We start from the raw sequence: 22187 nt of genomic DNA on the forward strand, positions 1-22187 counted from the left end.
AAATCAGCAAGGAAATGAAAATTGAAAAAAATTAAGTTTAAAAATACATTGAATGAATTAGAGATTTAATGAAGTTCCAATGAAGTCTGTTTCTATCTTCACAGATCCAACACCTTTTTGTAACAAATGTTCTGTAATATATTTTTACTATGTTTACTTTTGTAATACCTCTACTTAGTAAACTCTGATTTTACCAAATGAAAGTCGTGGATTAAAATATGGTTGTTAAAATACAGGTATATAATTGTTAACTCACATTTTTTTTGCTGCGGTAATAAAGAGGAAATACATTAATGATTTTATTTGTTTCAGCATCCCCTATCTTGTTCCTCTGTTGTGTGTAGGTCCACGACCCAGCTTTGAGATCTAAGCAATGGATAATCAGGCTCCAAAATTCTGACTGTGGTTTCCAGCAAGTAGTGTCACAGCAATGAGAAGTTTCAATAGCACTTTTCATCACTCCAATGGCTTTGTTCTGGTGGGCTTCTCTGAATGGCCCAAACTAGAAATGGTTCTTTTTGTGGCCATCTCCATTTTCTATATAATGACCCTCCTTGGGAATTCAGCCATCATTATCTTGTCATGCCTTGATCTCAGACTCCACACCCCCATGTATTTCTTTCTGGCTAATCTCTCTTTTTTGGACCTTTGCTATACTACCTCCACTGTCCCCCAGATGCTGGTCAACATACAGAGCCACCGGAAAAATATCAGCTACACAGGATGCATAGCACAACTTTTCATCTTCCTTGGTTTAGGATCCACTGAATGTGTACTTCTCTCAGTCATGGCCTTTGATCATTATGTAGCTATCTGCCAGCCTCTCCATTACACAGTTATCATGAATTCTCGGCTATGCCAACAACTGGCAGCAGTGGCTTGGGTAACAGGTTTCAGCAACTCTCTGGTGCAGACAGTGTTGACTTTCTTGTTACCTCGCTGTGATCATTTTCAGGTGGAGAATTTCTTCTGCGAGGTGCCTGCCATGTTGCAATTATCATGTGCTGATACATGGATCAATGAAGTGGAGATGTATGTGGCTGTGGTGGTCATAAAAGTTATCCCAGTGGGATTAATTCTGTTCTCTTATATGAACATTGTCAGAGCAGTGGTAAGAATCCAGTCTTCTGAGGGTCGCAAGAAGGCCTTCAACACATGTGGGTCTCATCTGCTGGTGGTCATTATGTTCTATGGCTCGGCCATTAGTGGTTATGCATATATGGCACCCAAGAGCAAGTCAGCCAAATTGAAGGGCAAGCTTCTTGCACTCTTCTATGGACTCACAACTCCAATGCTCAACCCCCTCATCTACACCTTGAGAAATAGGGATGTGAAGGGAGCAGTAAAGAAGCTATTAGGGAGAGAACAAAAGCAAGGGTGGAACATGGCTTAGGAGCAGGTAGTCCTCTTATTATTCAAACACTGCACTCCCAGAATGCCTATTGCCAACTGCCATTATTGCTCTCACTCCCAAATAACAGTGGCTGGTCGTTGCTATTATTACTTATGTATGTCATAGAACATAACATATTGATTATTCTCCTCTTGAAATAATGAAACAGAGCTCTAAAAATGGGTAATGGATATTCATAGGTTTTAGTTAAACAGTGCATTTTTACTATGTCTTTTCTAATGAAGTTTAAAAATTAATATCTGAATATGGTTTCTTGTCACATAGCACACTAAAACTGGTGATTGAGGAAACGATCTTGGGACTTGTTTAAAAAGCAGAAGGATGACTGCTTGAAATGACTAAATAATGCCACAAAATTAGTAGAATGCACCTATAGAGAATCAAGAGAGAAATTCATTTCTTCTTTTCATTTTCTTTCTTTAAAATGCTGTCAGTATAGCCATTGTGTATCTAATATAATTTAAATCAGATTAGGATGGAACCTCCTCAGGGAGCCAAGTTCACGCTGTGTCATCTACACCATCCTAGAGAAAAATGTGTGCACGTGTAGAATGCACTGTGCAATGCCTCTACCTGGTAGTTCGCATCTCTAATCCTTCTAGCAGCCTCTTATAGATATTTTTTAAAATTCTGCACATCATTCTATGGAAGCTTTTCCTCATGGCTAACACATGGGGAACTCGTATGCCATTCAGTAACGGTCTTTGCTCTAAAAATATCTTCTTGCCCAATCAGTATATATTCTATTCCTGGTGCTCAACCATCTTCATCAGCATGATAATAGCTGTTCTCAGCAGGCCAAATGGAAAAATGATTTTTCCCCAAATTGAAAGGTGGAAATCATATAGCTTCTTTACACAGGTTAGAAATCCCCAAACCCATGTTTTACAAGTTCTATGTTTTTATGTAGTGAACACTGGATGAAAGGTCTACCTCTCCACAAAAGTGTCTGGGCTTGACACAATTAAGAGTCTCTTGCATGTACTAGGAAAATAGCCCAAATAGCTGAAAGAATGTTATTGCTTGCATACATGTCATTCCATTATAATCACATCTTTTCTTACCTTCTTATGCAAACTGCAGTGCTCACATTGGGAAAAAAGGAGAAAAAAAATAGAGTGAGCTTTTATCTGGATGGATTTAGCACAAAACACAAAAAGCATCCACTCTCAAAGATTGTAATGCAGTAGGTCATTTTATTAATGGTGACATACACTTGTCCTTTCCAGATATGTTTCAGCAGCAGATATATAGTTTATTTCTTCTAAAGAATATGGAAAGTGAGCTGCTTGAAGATGTGATAAAATGTCTATCACCTTTTTTTCTCAAAGACTTTTTTTTAACATTTTTTAACCTCTTTATTGGAATATAATTGCCTTACACTGTTGTGACAGTTTTTGCTGTATAAGAAAGTGAATCAGCTACATCCATATATATATCCCCATATCCCCTCCCTCCTGTGACTTCTTCCCACCATCCCCATCCTAACCCTCTAAGTCATCACCCATCATCGAGTTGATCTCCCTGTGTTATGCAGCAGCTTCCCACTAGCTATTTTACATTTAGTATGTATGTATGTCAATGCTACTCTCTCACTTTGTCCCAGCTTCCCTTTCGCCCCCCACTCCGTGTCCTCAAGTCCGTTCTCTACAACTGCATCTTTATTCTTGCCCTGTCACTGGGTTCATTAGTACCATTTTTTTAGATTCCATATATATGAGTTAGCATACAGTATTTGTTTTTCTCTTTCTGGCTTACTTTGCTCTGTATGACAGATGCTAGGTCCATCCACCTCACTATAATAACTCAATTTCATTCCTTTTCATGGCTGAGTAATATTCCATTGTATATATGTGCCACATCTTCTTTACCCATTCATCTGCTGATGGGCATTTAGGTTGCTTCCATGTCCTGCCTACTGTATATAGTGCTGCAAAGGAACATTGTGCTACATATTTCTTTTTGGATTATGGTTTTCTCAGGGTATATGCCCAATAGTGGAACTGCTGGGTCATATAGCAATTCTATTTTCAGTTTTTAAGGAATCTCCACACTGTTTTCCATAGTGGCTGTACCAGTTTACATTCCCACCAAAAGTGCAGGAGGGTTCCCTTTTCTCCACACCCTCTCCAGCATTGATTGTTTCTAGATTTTTTGATAATGGCCATTCTGACAGTAGTGAGGTGATACCTCATTGTGGCTTTGACTTGCATTTCTCTAATGATGAGTGATGTTGAGCATCTTTTCATGTGTTTGTTAGCCATCTGCATGTCTTCTTTGGAGAAATGTCTATTTAGATCTTCTGCTCATTTTTGGAATGAGTTATTTGCTTTTTTGATATTGAGTTGCATAAGCTGCTTCCATATTTTGGAGATTAATCCTGCCTCCGTTGCTTGGTTGGCAAATATTTTCTCCCATTCTGAGGGTTGTATTCTTGTCTTGTTTATGGTTTCTTTCACTGTGCAAAAGCTTTTAAGTTTCATTAGGTCCCATTTGTTTATTCTTGATTTTATTTCCATTATTCTAGGAGGTGGGTCAAAAAGGATCTTGCTTTGATGGATGTCATAGAGTGTTCTGCCTATGTTTTCTTCTAGGAGTTTTATGGTGTCTGGCCTTACATTTAGGTCTTTAATCCATTTTGAGTTTATTTTTGTGTAAGGTGTTAGGAAGTGTTCTAATTTCTTTCTTTTACATGTAGCTGTCCAACTTTCCCAGCACCACTTTTTGAAGAGGCTGTCTTTTTTCCATTGTATATTCTTGCCTCCTTTGTCAAAGATAAGGTGCTCGTATGTGCATGGGTTTATTTCTGGGCCCTCTATTCTATTCCATTGATTTATATTTCTGGTTTTTGTGCAGTACCATACTGTCTTGATCACTATGGCCTTGTAGTATAGTTTGAAGCCAGGAAGCCTAATTCCACCAACTCTGTCTTTCCTTCTTAAGATTGTTTTGGCTATTCAGGGTCTTTTGCATTTCCATACAAACTGCAAAATCTCTTGTTCTAGTTCTGTCAAAATGTCATTGGTAATTTGATAGGGATTGTGTTGAATCTGTAAATTGCTTTGGGTAGGATAGTTGTTTTCACAATGTTGGTTCTTCCAATCCAAGAACATGGTATGTCTCTCCATCTGTTTGTATCGTCTTTGATTTCTTCCATCAGTGTCTTATACTTTTCTGCATACAGGTCTTTTGCCTGCTTAGGCAGGTTTATTCCTAGGTATTTTATTCTTTTTGTTGCAATGGTAAATTGGGAGTATTTCCTTAATTTCTCTTTCTGATCTTTCGTTGCTAGTATATAGGAATGTAAGAGATTTCTGTGCATTAATTTTGTATCCTGCTGCTTTACTAAATTCATCAATAAGTGCTAGCAGTTTTCTGGTAGCTTCTTTAGGGTTTTCTATGTGTAATATCATGTCTTCTCCAAAGAGTGACAATTTTACTTCTTCTTTTCCAATTCGTATTCCTTTTATTTCATTTTCTTCTCTGATTACTGTGGCTAAAACTTCCAAAACTATGTTGAATAATAGTGGTGAAAGTGGGCAACCTTGTCTTGTTCCTGTTCTTAGAGGGAATTCTCAAAGACTATTTTTTTAAGAGCAGCTTTAGGTTTACAACAAAACTAAGAAACGGGTTCAGAGATATCCCATATATCAGCCCCTTTCCCAACACATACAAAGCCTCCTGGACTATGGACATCAGACAAAAGAATAATACATTTATTTTAACTAATGAACCTATATTCACACATCATTATCTCCAAAGTCCATGCTTTACATTAGGGTTTATTCTTGGTGTTGTACATTCTATGAGTTTCAAAACATTCCTAATGACATATGGCCACCACTGAAGTATCATACAGGGTGTTTTCACTGTCCTAAACATCCTCTGTGCTCTGCCTGTTCATCCCTCCCTAAACCCTGGCAAACACAGATCTTTTTGGTGTCCACAGTTTTGCCTTTTCTAGATGTCATATTTTGGACTTATTATAGTCTGGAGCCTTTTCAGACTGGCCTCTTCCTCTTAGTAATATGCATTTAAGTTTCTTATGTGGATTTCCAATGCTTGATAGCTCATTACTTTTCAGCACTGAGTAAGAATCCATTGTTTGGAAGTATCACAGTTCATTTATTGATATTGATATTTATTCACCTACTGAAGGATATCTTGGTTGTTTCCAAGTTTTGACAGTTACAAGTGAAGCTGCTGTAAACATCCATGTGCAGTTTTTGTGTGAACATAAGTTTTCAAACTCTTTGGATAAATACCAAGGAGTATGATTGCTGGGTCACATGGTAAGAGTATACTTAGTTTTGTAAGAAACTGCCAAACTGTCTTCCAAAGTGGATGTACCATTTTGCAATTCAATCAGCAGTGAATGAGAATTCCTATTGCTCCACATCCTCACCAGCATTCAGTGTTGTCGGTGTTCTGAATTTTGGTCATGCTAATAGGTGTATAGTGGTACCTCATTGTTTTAATTTGCATAATTTGCATTTCCCTGATGACATGTGATATGGAACATCTTTTCTTATGCTTACCTGCCATTTGTATATCTTCCTTGATGAGGTGTCTGCCATTTTTTAATACAATTTTTTACTTATTGTTGAGTTTTAGCAGTTCTTTGTATATTTTGGATAGCAGTCCTTTATGAGATTTTTTTTTTTTTGCAAATATTTTCTCCCATTCTGTGCCATGTCTTTTCATTCTCTTGATCTATCATCTTTTAAGTTTTATATATATATAATTTATTCTTCCTCCTCTGTCTGAAACCTCACATATTTTAATACTATAAAACTATAAATTTCCTTGTGTTTTTCTAATATGTATGTATATTTGATGTGTGTATGTGAGAGATACACGGTGTTAAGTATTGCAAATATTATCCTAGCATGTACAGTGGTCCAGGAGTTTTGGGCTCTGTCTCTTGGTCACAAATGGTAACATTGACTCTGGGCAATTTCCATTAAAACCAATTTAATTGCATTTAAACCAATATCTATTAATTCTTCAAAATTTTGCTAGCTATTGTTAGACATAAGCAGTAATTTTTCTTGTTGTAGGACTTTTATAGCTACCCTTTATCATATTATGAAAGTTCCCTTCTAATGCTAGTATGACGAATGTGTTTTTATGTAAGCATGAATGGATGTTGAATTTTATCAAAGGCTTTTTCTGCACCTATTAAAATGATCCTATGGTTTTATTCCTTTTTTTTAAATGCAGTATATTACATTTTTGACTTTTCAATATTAAAACAATGTTGAATTCTTGGAATAAAATCACCTTGGTCATAATCTATTTTCCTTTTCATATATTGCTAGATTCAAAATGCTAATAATTTCCTTAGAATGTTCATTATGTTCATAAGAGAGATAGACCTATAATTTTCCTCTCTTGAACAAAGGGGGAAGACTTGGGAATCTTGATATCAAGATTTATTATTAAGGAAATTATTAAAACAATATCCTAGGGGTGCAAGAATAGACAAGGGTAATAATGAAACACAATAGAGAATCCAGAAACAGACCCACATGAATTTAGACATTAGATTTATAACAGACTTGGTCATGAAGAGAAGAGGGGAAAGGGCAATCTTTTAATAAAAGAAATAGTGCTTTGTCAATTAGCTACCTACAATAAATCAACATCGACAATTCTCTCTCAAAAATTATTTTGCTGTAGATTTTAGAGTATATATGTGAATGGCAAAACATCAAACTATCTGGAAAATAGCACTGATGAAGATGTTCATGATTTGGGGGTTGGAAAGAAAATTTTTTAAAAATATAATTTCTAAATAGCACTAATATAAGCAAGTCATTGATAAATTTGATTTCATTAATATTAGGAACTTTTTCTAATCACAAGATACCATTAAGAAAGTGAAAAGACAAACCACAGAATAGGATAAGATGTTTATAATACCTACTACTTCAAAAGTCAGACCAGAGTATAAAAGTACCTACAGATCAACAAAGAAAAGGATGGATAATCTAACAGAAAGATGTCCTAAAGTCCTGAACAGGTGCTTCACAAAAAATGATATTTAAATGACTAATCAATATACAAAAAGAGGTTCAACTACCTTAGTCATCATGGAAATGCACATTAAACTCACGATTTATTACCACTCTACACTTCTCAGAATAACTAAATTAAGACAGACTAATACTTCCAAGTGTTATTAAAAATGTGAGCTGGAGGAATTCTCATGAACAGCTGGTGGGAGTCTACATTGGTTCATCCACTTGCAGACTGTCAGGCAGTGCACCTACTAAAGCTTAGCATACCCATACCATATTATTTAGGGATTCTATTCCTAGATACACCCACAAAAATAGCTAAGTTAAAACATTCATACAAGCAGTATTGATAATAAAACCAAATAAAAATTACCAAATATTTATCAGTAGTGAAAATGATCAGTAAATTTATCGTATTCATATTATCAAATACCACTCGTATACAGCGATGAAAACCATATACTGCAGCATACAGTGCTCTGAGTGTAGCTCAGAAACAAGTTAGATGCAAATATTATGTACTGCGCTATTCAATTTATCCAAAGTTCAAAAACAAGTAAAACTGACTTTGTTTTTAGATACTTGGGTAGTGATTACCTGTGGGTAGGAAAGTTGAGATAGTGAATGGAATGATAATGAGGAGGGCTGTGAAGACTGAGTAATGTTCCAGTTTCTCATCTGGGACATGGTTGCATGTGTTTTTATCTTCATTTTTTGAAAATTAATCAAGTGGACCATTACGTTTAGTGTTTTCTTCTTTATGTCAAGATTGTGTAAACTAGAACCTTATGCTAACATTCTTGCAAGGAGAAATAGTGCAGTTTTTATGAGAAAAGTATTAAGCAGTCTAACATTTCAAAAGAATAAACTTCAGTAATGAAAATACATATATGTTTTCCATATAATTACATATCACATGTAAAAACTTTAAAACTATTTAAAAATAATGCAGATTGGTTGATTTTCTTAATTTATCATGTAGTCACATAATAAAAGCCATTAATTAGATTCAGAAAATATTTTTAAACTGAGTTATACTTTGAGCAAACCAAAAAATTCTTAAAAAGTCAATCCATCATTTAAAGCATAAGGATACATGATCTTAGAAATCTAAGTTTCTTTTACTTTAGCTTGATAAAAGCACTTACTTATCTTTGTAAATCAACCATAGCTCCATGGCATTTTAAAAGAGATTGTATTTTAGTTGATTATCTCCTTCTAAATGAAGACAAGGAATACTGATTTGTTTACTTAAAAATATATATACAAGTATTTATAGAAACTGAAAATTTTATCAGCTCTTGTGTAAAGTAGATAAGTAAATGTGGTACAAAATGGTTTAAAGTAGAAACAGAAGCATTCATATATACTAAAGATATAAAGACATAGAACTAAATATCATTAGATCTCTTCAGAGGCCTCACTAATGAAAAATCTTAGTAGCATTCTGACTCCCTTTTGAATTTGGCAGGACATTCTCTTTTTTCTGAGTCCATGTCCCTTAATAATGACATTGGTTTCCTTCAGATTTTCATTAAAATATTACCTTGTTTAAGGTTTGGGAGATATTGAAATCTTGATTTATACAGCTGTAGGAAACTCTCATTTTTTTTTAATCAATTTGTCCAATTTGCAACGGCATAACTGTTTTGTCTCTGCTTCACTCAGCCTATTTAAAGAGTCCTGAAAGAACACTGATTTCAAATTCTCTCACAATTTAAAGGTTTTGGCAAACCAATCAAAAAGGCTGAGTGAGATTTTTGGGATTCAGTTTCTTTTTATTTTAAGGCTTTTAAGTTTACAATTTTATTAAAGCCAAAAATACATGCAAGAGAGGGTGGCATGTTAACATATATGAATTCCATTTTTGGCATAAAAATTCCATTTTTGCAGACACTGACAATTAGTGGTCCTACAATGGATATATATTTTAAAAGTCAGAGTGTTGGGAGGAGGAAAAGGTTCTGGCCATTTAGGTATAGGAACACTCATACTGGTGCAAAAACAGAATGCATAGAGAGGATTCCATCAAAAGTCAGAAAGACAAAAGCCTAAAAACCTCTCAACCCTGCATCTCCTATGTCAGGAAATATATGAGGATGTTGGAAATTATCCACACTCCAGTTATATTAAAATTTCTGTAAATTCTACAGCCAGAGTGCAGATAATTTTTGACTCACCCTAGTAATTGCTAGAAATATTGGAACCCTCAAACAAATAAACATGCATGTGCTCACACACACACACACACACACACTGACCAAATGAATTAGATTCAAATGCCCTGTCACTTTTTACCTGGACTGGATCCTAAGATCTGTCACCTGATAGAAATCACTTATTCAACAAAACATAAAATTAAAACTCAAAATCCACCACTGCTGGCACCACTGTGGACGCAATCACTACAGGCAATTAAAGTATCAATGAAAAGCTAACTTAACAGAGAATCAGACTGAATGTAAGAAGCAAAAAAAAAAAAAAAAAAAAAAAAAAAATTAACAGCAGACTTAACCAGAATGGCCAAGGGAAGGTGAGTTGCAGAGTCAAGGAATCCAGTGCAGATAAGGTGGATTTTCAAGCTACATGTTTCTGTCTGTCCAAGGGTAGGATGCAGATGGGCAATATCTCAGCAAATTACTAGAGATAAACTGCTAAAGGGTAACTCAAAAAACACCTAACTCATTAATATCGCACTGTTTATTTATACAAAGGGATCAATCAATAGATTGATTTCATTTAACAAGGCAAAGCCAATACTAATAGAAGAGAAAGTGCAGAAAGGGAAGAAAATTATTTGCAGAGATTTTGGAAATGGTAAGTCACGCTTACATTTTATTGACTGGCAGATAACAAAGATGTCTGTTTAGACAGGTTATCCTTGAGTACTTTAAGTAAGGAGACAGAAGAAAGCAATTTCAACTGCTTAGGGATTTTCCAGAAAGTCTTGTGAGTTTGGTTTCGCAGCACATATATCAGGCTGTCTCTGGATAATGCCTTCTGGCATCTTCTGTTCAGCACCTCCACCTTAATTAGGCCAGGTCTATACTTTTACCTCATCAGAATTTCTCACTCTGCTGTGCTCTATCTTTTCGTACCAGCCTCCTCAAAGCCCCCTTTACATCTTTGTTTCTCAGAGTGTAAATGAGAGGGTTAAGGGTGGGAGTTACAACAGTATACAAAAGGGTTATGAACTTTCCTTGACTGTGGGCATAAGAGCTGTTGGGCTGGATGTATACAGCTGCGATGGTTCCATAGAAGAGAGATACTACCAAGAGGTGGGACCCACAAGTGCCAAGGGCTTTATGCCAGGCTTGAGCTGACCTGATCCTCATGACTGCTTGGACAATGCATCCATATGAGATCAAGATAAGTGTCAGAGGGAGGAGGAGCAGTACCAAGGAAGCCACGAAGAGCTGGACCTCATTGGCATGAATGTCTACACAGGCCAACTTGATCATGGCAGGCACTTCACAGATGAAGTGGTAAATCCTGTGGTTCCCACAGCGGGGCAGCCGAAGGGTGATGGTGCCCTGAATTAGGGTGTTTCCCACTCCGCTCAACCATGCCATTCCTGCAAGACACTGGCAAAGCCGTGAGTGCATAACTGTGGCATAACGCAGTGGCCGGCAAACAGCAGCGTAACGATCAAATGCCATGACAGTTAGGAGAACAGATTCAGTGGATCCCAGTGCCAGGGATACGTAGAGTTGAATGGCACAGGCTGTAGGACTAATTGTCTTGTATGGACCATGGAGGTTCCACAGCAGCTGGGGAACAATACTGGTGGTAAAGCAGAGGTCAACAAAGGAGAGGTTGGTAAGAAAATAATACATGGGTGTGTGGAGCATGGGATCCAAACAAGAGATCAAGATGATTGCTGTGTTGCCTACCAGTGTCAGGAGATAGGAGATTAACGCAACCACAAAGAGAATCTTCTCAAGCTGCGGCTGGTCAGAGAAGCCCACCAGTATGAAATCACCTGCCAAAGTCTCATTAATCGTAGTCATGACCCTATTCGTGAAAAGGAGAGAGGCACATATGAAAATATTAATGTCAGATAGTGAGAAGCAATTAAACACAGAAATATAGCTGAGAGAAATTGACCCTGAAGGTAGGGTAAGAGGGTGTGTGCCATTCGGGAGGGCGGGAGGGAGGAGAGAGAGAGCTATATGTCTCTAGGAGGAAAGTAAGAATATGCAGAACTTACAGAGAACTGTTAAAACACATGGTGACATAAAGTAGACCATACAAGAAGTGGTTAATTGTTAATTATTGCTCAGTTCTCCCAAAATGTTTCATTTTTTCCTATAAATCTACTCTCTTCTTCCCCAGTAATATCTTGTAAGTTTATAAGTAAAAGACAAAAAGGAGATGTTGTCCAATCAACAAACATCTTTGTAACCATTCTATAAATTCCCAATAGTGAAAATAGCAAATAAGTATCAGGTATACTTTTTGAAAAAAAAATTATATGATTATTTAAATATTCTACACTGACACATACATTTCTTAATGTCGTGCTAAGGATACAATGTGAAATAACTAATCATCATATAGTTTTAATTACTTATTTGACACCATCTATATAATAGTTTTTTTTTCTTCACCTCTGGTATCATGATTTTATTTTTTTAATTATTTTTTAAAAATTTTTGGCTGTGTTTGGTCTTTGTTGCTGAGTGTGGGCTTTCTCTAGCTGTGGCGAGCAGTGGCTACTCTTTGTTGTGGTGCATGGGCTTCTCAGTGGGGTGACTTCTCTTGTTGTGGATCATGGGATCTAGGCACATGGGCTTCAGTAGTTGTGGCTCATAGGCTCAGTAGTTGTGGCTCGCGGGCTCTAGAGCACAGGCTCAGCAGTTGCCGCTCATGGGCTTAGTTGCTCCGCATCATGTGGGACCTTCCTGGACGAGGGATCAAACCCATGTCCCCTGCATTGGCAGGCAGATTCTTAACCACTGCACCACCAGGAAAGTCCTATGATAATTGTCTTTTAACACTTTTTATAATAAAAAAAGGGCAGTCTAGTTTAAATGCTATTACAGAGTTTTCAGAGAGAAGCCTTGTTATAAGTTGCCAATAAATTTTTAGTGCCTTATTAAAAACATTTTGTTATTAATCAGATATTTTATTTGTATATTAATTAAGGGACCTAAAGCTTCTCAAAATTTTCCTTTTTATTTCATTAAAACTGTGTTTGGGGTTATTTTGAAATTTTTAATATAACTATATTATTATACTTGCAGAATAACAAGTCTGATTCCTTTATAATAAGTCACAAATTTAGAGGCACTTTTGTTTTACAGGTTACTGCTGACTGGCTGCTGATGGATTTGAAGATGAGAGAAAAAGCATTTTTGGAAAGGAGATTAAAAATAAGATGTAGTGCATTTTTTAAATGACAGACAACCTTTCTTCGCAAGTAGAGAAGTGAAGGGTGAATAAGAGCTAACTAGTGAATAAGGTAAGAAAAGACTACTTTCAGCAGAGGAAGTAGCTTGGTAAGGATTAGAGCTGAAAAAGCACTGAGGAGCTGAGAAGTATCTGAGCAGTATTGCTGAATAAAGAACACGATAGGAAAGTCTTATGGCTAGTCTGCAATCATGAGAAGACAAAAGAAGCAAGGGAAATATTCAAGTTAAGGATTTGTGTTTATGAGAAGGCCCTTAAGAGTTAGCTTTGGAGGGGTTTATAAACAGGTCAAGGGGTAATGAATGTCAGGAGGGAGCCAATAATTGACATGGTGCTTGGAATTAAAAAATAACTGACTTCAATTGCAGAATGGATTGGCACGCAGTGAATGAGACAGGGAACTGGTTAGGAGGCTGTTGCAATACTTCAGGAAACAGACAGCTTGGTGGTAGCAGGGAAGATTTATATTTTTAGACAGACTCTAGAGACTAAGTCTAGACAAACTTAGAGACTCTAGATGCGGAAAGTGAGAAGGAAGTATCAATAATGGGTCACAGGTTTATTTCTTGAAAACTTGGGTGTCTTCTACAGAGAAACATTAAGCTGAAAACATCTTTTAGAAAATACTACATCTACACAGCTATGTCTATGATTCTAAAAAAATTAATGGATAAGAAATGTCAAACATGATTCAATCCTACTTTTGACTCTTTGTCACTCTTCTTCCTAAGTCATCCACTTGGACATAGCCAGGGTGCCATAATTGAAAACCATCAGTCCTCTCTCTAAAAATTTTTTTTCACTTTACAATTTTCTATCACTTATATTCATCATTGCATAACTATCCAAACTTAAGTTTGTGATGATGACAGTTTTGTATTTCATGCATTTTAACCAATCTGTTATTATGTCATTTAATTTTCTAAAAAGACTTTTAATTCATGTCATCCTAGATGGCAACACATTCTAGGAGGTTCTTATCTTTTGGTTTGTATTCTTCATTACCTTCCTGTGTGTGATTGTCAGAATCATACCAAAAAATGAGATGTTTATTAAGATACAATTCTATTTCCTAAAATGTAAAATTCAAAAACAACATCATGAATTTAAGGCTCTGTATAATTTCAGTTTCCCTTTCTGCTTTCAGCATTATCTCCCATCATTTATAATTTGTTCTGGCCAAATCAATCTCTCTGCTCACATAAAGTTCTATTTTATTGAATCTTCTTGCTAGCTCCATGTCTCCTCCTTTGTATGACTAATCCATCACTTTCAACCTTAACAAATTCTACTCACATGTTAGTAGTCATCACTAGCTCAACATCTTCCAAGGTGCACTCAAATCCTTGCTCTACAAAACACTTGTCTTCTGAAATCCTGAATTACTTTGTAATACTGTGTCAGTTTGCATAAGGACCCATTTCATTAAGCATGCCAAGTGTTCTAAACTGGAAAGCAACCTCTTAATGGGTTAAGATATTGATCTTAAATATCTTTTGTATTATCCTTAGCATGCAGGTCTGTTCTTTTTTTTTTGACATAGTCAAAACCAAATAAATGTTTTGAATAAACTAATACCTTTATTCATTCTACTAAACCACTTCCCCCCTATTTTTCCTTCCTAACTAGAAAAAAAGTGTGTTTAAAACATATGTAAACATAAAGCAACATAACTACATATAATTGTGTTAACTTTAAAACCAAATTTGTATTTCTAAGGACCTACATTATTCCGTTGCTGCACCCACTCTCCACTTATTTCAACAAGAAATTTCCATGTCCCTAGCAACAATATCAGAAAATCTGTTTTTAAAAATGTAAAGCTCTGAACCATACTTCCCAGAAATGTTAGGGAGTTTTCTTAAGTTATACACACACACAAAATCTCCAAGCATTTCTTCGGATACAGTCATAGTGCCCCTGTTTATTTAACTCACCCTTTAACCCCGTTCTATTCATGCACTTGTGCCTAGGAAAATAGAATCCATGAGCAGCACAATTTATTGCAACCCACATTTTAAACTGTATATATTTAAATATGAATGGGGACCTCCCTGGTGGTCCAGTGGTTAGGACTTCACCTTCAAATGCAGGTGATACAGGTTCGATTCCTGGTTGGAGAGCTAAGATCCCACATGCTCAGGGCCAAAAAACCAAAACATAAAATGAAGCAATATTGTAACAAATTCAATAAAGACTTTAAAAATGGTCCACATCAAAAAATAAATACATAAAAAAATATATGAATGAAGCCTCTTCAATTCTCTACCATTCTTCAAAAAATAGAATGATTCCACGACTAAGGGGACGAATAACACGTACATACAAACATACACATAGAAACATAACATATACATATATGTTATGTATATATGTATCCAGAGTTATGACTTTATCAGAAAGACTTCATATCTTCAATACCTTAACAAAATGTATAATAGGAAAGAATTTAAGAAAGCTAAGAATGAGAAGGAAATTCTTCCAAATGTAGAGAAACCACCCTTTCTTTGTTTTCTATCTCTGCATTTTTGCCCTTCCTGAATGTACATTCTTCAACATTTAGGAGGCTATACAAATATAATTTAATGCAACTTGAATTCCCTTCTAAAACAGTAAGAGTAAATTTAATACGATGTTCAGAAACAAAAACACTTTATAGAAGGTGAACATGAGAGCTGAGAGAATTATTGGCCAGGGTGGTTTAAGGAAGACTGACATGAGCAATTGAAGACAGCAATTATTATGTTGTCTCTATATAGATAATTTGTAGTGTATGTAAATAAGCAAGGGAAAATATGTGATTCTCATTATTTCCTCACCTCTGGAAATTTTGTCCTTCACTCTTCCAAATAGTTTAATAAGCCAGGAAGGTCATGCTTATGCATGAGATTTCCAGAACCACAACGTTCTGAATATAGATCTCTAAATCCAAGACCAAGCTGGGGTGGTAGTGTTTATTTCTGGAGCCAGAATATGTTAAAGTTTTATACTATAGTAGGAATTGATATCAAGTCTGGAATGGATCCTTAGGGACTCTATATTCCTGATAGGGCAATTAATACCAAGCACAATAGTGACCAAGAGCAAAAGTGCCTTAGGGAAACTATATGGAAATAACTACTTGTGATCACATAGATTTTCAGTCTTGAAGACTTACAGACCTCAATTCACAGGCTAAAATAAAATCTAAGAAAGGTGAAAACAAAGCTCTCACACTCAGCACAGTACATGTATAGACATATTATTTCTATGCAATTATCACCATCCCTTTCATATTTAAATAATCACTATATAATCAGGACATAATTATCAAGATCTCAGAGGTGGAATACATGTACATGTGTCACACATTGAAGTGTGCCAACAGGACAGGTTTTCACATGTGGTTCTGTTTCAGGGAGACCCCAATAGAAGACTTGGTAGTAGCACATTTACTTTGGTCAGCATTTCCAAAACTTTTCAAAACTTTCTCTGGTCAAATAAGTTTGAGAGACTTAGCATATTAGAAATTCACAAAGTACACTGGTATAGTAATAGCAATGCCTGCTTACATTAGATTTCTTCCAGACTATCCCCAAATCATTTGTCCACAAAAGATTTTACTGAGTAATGCTTGTGAGCATCTTGTGTAAATAGGATATAGGACAAGTTTTCAGAGACCCTGTCATAGAAACACATATTTAAAAATGAAAAGGGCAATTGGATATTGACATCACCTGGGAATCATTAGTTATAGTCATACAGTGAAGATGGATTTTAAGGGGAGTAATCATGAATCTGGGGTTAGATTGAGGAGGACAAAGAAAACTTTTATCTACTTATGACTCTGAGAGGATCTGGAAACTGGACCCAGTTCATCATGTCTTACCAAAAACAAGCTGAAAGTAGACATTAAATACAAATATGGGAAATTGATGTATATATGCAGCTGATGATGGATTCAAAATAAAGGCATTATCATATGCAGATGAAATTAAGTTAATAATCCTTCTTGAATAGATTAATTTTACCTGGTTTTAGATACAAAATAACCAAAATTGTAAACTATTTAAAAACTTAGAAGAGCATGAGATTTAGGAAATAATGAATAAAAGCATTTTAAACATTCGAATGTCTTCTCACAGTTTGTAGAAAAACATGTTGAAGGTGATCATTATCATTGGAGAGTTTGGAGAGTAATTATTAGTGACTATTAGTAACTATTAGTATATAAATGTATACTATATATATATCTCTAATATGCTCTTTAAGCATATTAGAGATATATATATACCACCAGAAGGAAGCAAAGAATCTTGGAAAATTTGCTAAAACTCTTGAAAATAAAGAAAAAAAATACATAAAAGTGAGTTAAATAATAAAAATTTTTAAACTATTAGTGGTGAGGTCAATAAAATAGTGGAGTAAGTAGCTCCAAGTGCTCATTCTCCCAGAAAAACACCAAAAAGCAAGCAGAAGCTGTCAAAAGCAACATTATCAGAATTCTGGAAAAATAATCAAAGGCTTATTAGCAACAAACTAAATGTTGAACCAAAATAAGGGTAACTTTAAAATGGTAGGAAAGTTCTGTGGTGTCTCTACTTGTTTTTGTTCCACTCATTCTTGGACACAGCATTAGTTTTAAAGAGTTGGCAGCCTGAGTTCCCCACATGGGACCCTGGCTCCTGATTCTGGAGAGAGCAGACCAGACCTTCTTTGCAAATTATAGCATCTGTTTTCACCTGTGTGGGAGCCACCTGAATGACTGATACAAAATGCAAAAATACAAAATCTTTGTTTCACCTAACTCTGAACACAGCCTACAAAAGTGGCTTGCACCACTTAAAAATGTCGCAAGGTAAACTAACAAACTGGAGATGCCTGTGGTAAAAGATTATGGGTTGAGACATAAAATAGATTGCCTAAAGCCCAGGAGCAAAACCTGGGGAAAAATCTTTGGAAAATTAGGACATTAAAAGCATCTATGTATATGGGTGCAATGGATTGAAAGTTTTTGCTCCCCCAAAATTTATATGTTGAGATTCTAACTCCCAATATGATGGTATTAGGAGGTAGGACGTTTGGGAAGTAACTTGGTCATGAAGATAGAGCCCTCATGAATGGGAACAGAGACTTTATAAAAGGAACCCCAAAGAGCTCTCTCACTTTCCTTCCACCATGTGAGGGACAAGAAGGTGTCTGCAAACTGGAAGAAAATTCTCACCAGAACCCAACCCTGCTGGCACTCTGATCTCAGACTTCCAGCTGCCAGAGGTGTGATAAATGTATTTTTATTGTGTAAGTCACCCTGTCTATGGTCATTTGTTTTAGTAGGTTGAACTAAGACAATGGGGGAGTTTAGAAAGCCATCCACATGGTCAGAAAAGACTAGAGAAGACCTTAAACTGTCACTTTGGTCTGATGCCTGCGCTTAGTGCAAGCCTGGCTGAATGCTAAAGTGCCCCAGTGCAGAGCCAGTCCACAAAGACTGAAAGAGGTATGGGCTTTGTTTCTTTTTCCAGTGTTTTGCAGGTTTTTTGGTTTTGTTTTCTTTTTTTGTTTGTTTGTTTTAGTTCTGGCATTCAAGGAAATTTCTTTCAAACATTAGCTTACTCAGGCTAAAGGAACAGAGACTTCAGTGACCATATATAACAAGGGATAAATTCTTTGCAAAACCTGGTTTGATAAAGAACTAAATTAAAGTGCTTCTACAGACTTCAAAAATAATAAAAACCCAATACATCATGCAAAGAAGGTGAATCTGATTCTAGTGTTACAACATTATAATATTAAAATGTCCAATTTTCAGCTTACAGGCTCTTTGGTGGGGCTAATGGCAGACTCTGGGAGGGTTCACACCAATGAGCACTTCCCAAAACTCCCCCCACCAGTGTCCCCATCCCCGTGGTGAGCCACAGCCACCCCCCTACCTCTGCAGGTGATCCTCCAACAGCAGGAGTTGAGGTTCCTTCTTTAGAAATATATAAGCAGCCCTTCTTGCCCAATGACTTTGGGGTATGGAGTATTTCACAGAAATTAACTACTGTAAGATGCGGTAATGAAGATTATATGCAATAATATTTTTCCAAGCAAACATTAAAGACAAGGACATTCAAAAGCAACAACATACAGAGGAGACATTGGAAAGTCACCACAAATTCTCAGGAAAAGGAGCATGTTCAGAAAAGACCTGAGAAGATGTAAAGTTTATACCTCACGTTGATCCTTACCTTGGACACAGACCACAAGAAACAAAATATGAAAAACAATGATCAAAAACAAAAACAAAATACAGCTCTGGGGAAAAAGAAGAATCTGATTTCCTGAATCACCACATTATTCGATTAAAATGTCCATTTTCCAATGAAAAATGATAATACAAAAAAAAAAAAGAGAGAGACAAGAAAGCGCTACCCATTCAAAGAAAAAATGAAGAGAAGTTGTGCCTAATAAAGAACTCATGGCAGCTCTACAAAACCATTTAAAAAAATGGTTTTGAAGACAGTCTTAAAGGATGCTCAGAGATCTAGACAAAAATCTGGAGAAGCTCAAGAAAATGATGTAAGAGCAAAATGGAAATAATAAAAATATTAAAAAAAGCTAAAAGGAAAGCAAAAGGAAATTCCGGAGCCAAAAAGTACAATAACTAGAATTAAAGTTTCACTACAGGGATTCAAAACAGATTTAGCAGGCAGAAATAGAATCAGCACATTTGAAGATAGGACAACAGAAATTATCAAGTTTGAGAACAGAAAGAGATATGACTGAAGGAAAATAAAATAGTTTAGAAGGCATGTGGGACATCATCAAGGACATAAATACATGCATTGCATGAGTCATAAAAAAAGAAGAGAGAAAGGAGCAAAGAAAATATTTGAAGAAATAATGGCTGAGGGACTTCCCTGGTGGTCCAGTGGTAAAGAATCCACCTTGTAATGCAGGAGACACTGGTTCAATCCCTGGTCAGGGAACTAAGATCCCACATGCCACAGGGCAACTAAGTCCATGTGCCATAGCTACTGAGCTCGTGTGCCTCAATGAGAGAGCCTGAGTGCCACAAACTACAGAGACCGCATGCTCTGGTACCCACATGCCACAACTACAGAGCCCACATGCCCTGGAGTCCATGTGTCACAACTAGAAAGAGAAAACCCACACACCACAACTAGAGAGGAGCCCACACATCACAATGAAGAGCCCGCACATCACAATGAAGAGCCCACACATTACATGCTGCAACTAAGATCTGATGCAACAAAAATTTTTTTCAAAAAAGAAAAGAAACAAATAACATAAATAAATATTAGAAAAAGAAATAATGGCTGAAAACTTCCCCAGTTTTATAAAAGACATGAATATAAACATTCAGAAAGTTCAACAGTCTCTAAGTAAGATGAACTCATAGAGACCTACACCAAGATAAATCATAATCAAACTTTCAAAAAGCCAAAGAAAAAGAGAAACTTGAAAGTAGCAAGACTGATAACCTCAATAATATGAGCAGATTTCTCATCAGAAAATTTGGAAGCCAGAGGAAGTTGGCTGACATAGGCAAAATGTTAATAAATAAAACTATGAACCAAGAACCCTATATCTGGAAAAATTGTCCTTCTAAAGTGAGAGAAATTAAGATATTTCCAGATGAGCGAAAGCTAAAAGAAACTTTTATCACTAGACTCTCGCTACAAAAAGTGCTAAAGGGAGTCCTACCATTTGAAATTAAAGTACATTAGACAGTAACTTGAAGCCTTATGAAGAAATAAAGATCTCAGTAAAGATATGTACATTGGCAATTATAAAAGCTAGTATCAGTGAAGCAGTGGTATGTCACTCCACCTTTTCTTTCTACATAATGTGAAAAACTAATACATTAAAAATTGATTAGTCTAAAAAAATAAAAAATAAAATGTCCAATTTGCAACCAAAAACTTAAAAAGCATACAAAGAAACAGGAAAAAGTGTCCCATTCAAAGGAACAAAATGAACTGAAACTGCTCCAGACTTTCTAGACAAAAACTTTAAAGCAATATAGGATGCTGCCAGAGACCCACTTCTTTTAGAATACTGAGGTGTGTACCAAGACCAGGGATAAAGAAGAGCTGGGAGAAGAGCAACCAGGGCTCTTGCTGGGCATCAAAGGGACAAGGATCCTACTAACCATGTCCTGGACTGTTTCAGGAAGCCTGCCCATGAGTCACTGGGGATGCCTTGTTTGAACATGCTTCAAATGGGCCATGGGTATCCAAATGCTCTGTTTGCCTCACCCTCACACTTCTCTCCCCAGTGGCTAGCCTCGTGTGCACACTGAAGAGCAGCAAGGGCAAGCCTTTGCAGATGGCTGCAGAGTTTGTGCAGAAAGCCAGCCTGACTCTGGGACTGGGAGAAAGCACACAAACTTGAGCATTCAGCACTGTCCTAGGGAAAGCAAACAGGAGACTGTTGGTACCTAGCCGGGCTTTGCAGGAAAAAGAGAAAGCATACAAACTTAAAAATTTGCTCCCCAAAGGAGGCACTTGACCTTATTATGTGAGCTGCAGACTAGGGCTTTCAGTCAACCATCATATTGAGTTCCAGGACAGCAGGATGGATGGAGGAGGTCAAAACAAGTCATACACCTTCCCTTTAAGGAAACTTCCTGGATATACCAACCTACTTCAATCTATATCTTATCAGCCAGAATTACTTGTAAACTATATCAAGCTGCAAGGAAAGCTGAGAAATATGTTCTTTACCTGAGTGCATTTGCCGCACTAAATAAATTCAATATTCTGTTACTAAGGAGTTGGAAAATGTTAGAGAAGATAACTGTCTTGTCCAGTACTCATAAACCTAATAAATATCCCACTGGCTCTATATCTGATTCAGAGAACGATAATTGTAAGAACTACATTTTAATCCTGTTCAAGCAATCATGCTCTAATTCAGGAGTACTAAAAGCAAAAAGTGTAAACCAGAATATATAACATTGGGACAGTAAGTTCTTTGTGTGGAATTCCAAAGAGGGCATTGTGCATAACTCATTTAACAGGGTTGCAATAAAGGGAATTTTGTCCAAATAATAACTCAATCTTCCCTATTACTTCTCCTTTTCTTTTCTAGCATAACAGCAACAGGTGTCTAATACCTTACTCACTTTTTAAAATCATTTCAATGAATAGTATTTGGTAATTTACAGCTTTTTCCATGTAGGCTCTTTGTCAAACTCATGTGCAACTAGATTATTCTTTATTAATTTGAATCTTTTATAAAATCAGAATAAATATTAACTGCATCATGTAACATGAAAGTTACTTATGCAGTTTTCATAATTATTTTTGATGGCTATTTTGTTCAATTCAGAAAAAATTTAAAATCTATTT

At 36.1% G+C, this 22187-nt stretch overlaps 2 protein-coding genes across 2 annotated transcripts; one reads left to right on the forward strand and one right to left on the reverse strand.

Annotated features, from left to right (window-relative positions):
- Positions 1-430: 430 nt before the first annotated feature.
- Positions 431-1393, forward strand: LOC130830834 (olfactory receptor 10-like). Its single transcript, XM_057698156.1, has one exon. The coding sequence runs from the start codon at positions 431-433 to the stop codon at positions 1391-1393; it is 963 nt and encodes a 320-aa protein (XP_057554139.1).
- Positions 1394-10496: 9103 nt separating this feature from the next.
- LOC130830835 (olfactory receptor 2G3-like) lies at positions 10497-11447 on the reverse strand. The gene has a single exon (XM_057698157.1). It carries the CDS (start codon positions 11445-11447, stop codon positions 10497-10499), a length of 951 nt encoding a protein of 316 aa, XP_057554140.1.
- Positions 11448-22187: the final 10740 nt, after the last annotated feature.

This window comes from Hippopotamus amphibius, chromosome 11 (genome assembly GCF_030028045.1).
Source record: "Hippopotamus amphibius kiboko isolate mHipAmp2 chromosome 11, mHipAmp2.hap2, whole genome shotgun sequence".
NCBI classification, from domain to species: Eukaryota; Metazoa; Chordata; class Mammalia; order Artiodactyla; family Hippopotamidae; genus Hippopotamus; species Hippopotamus amphibius.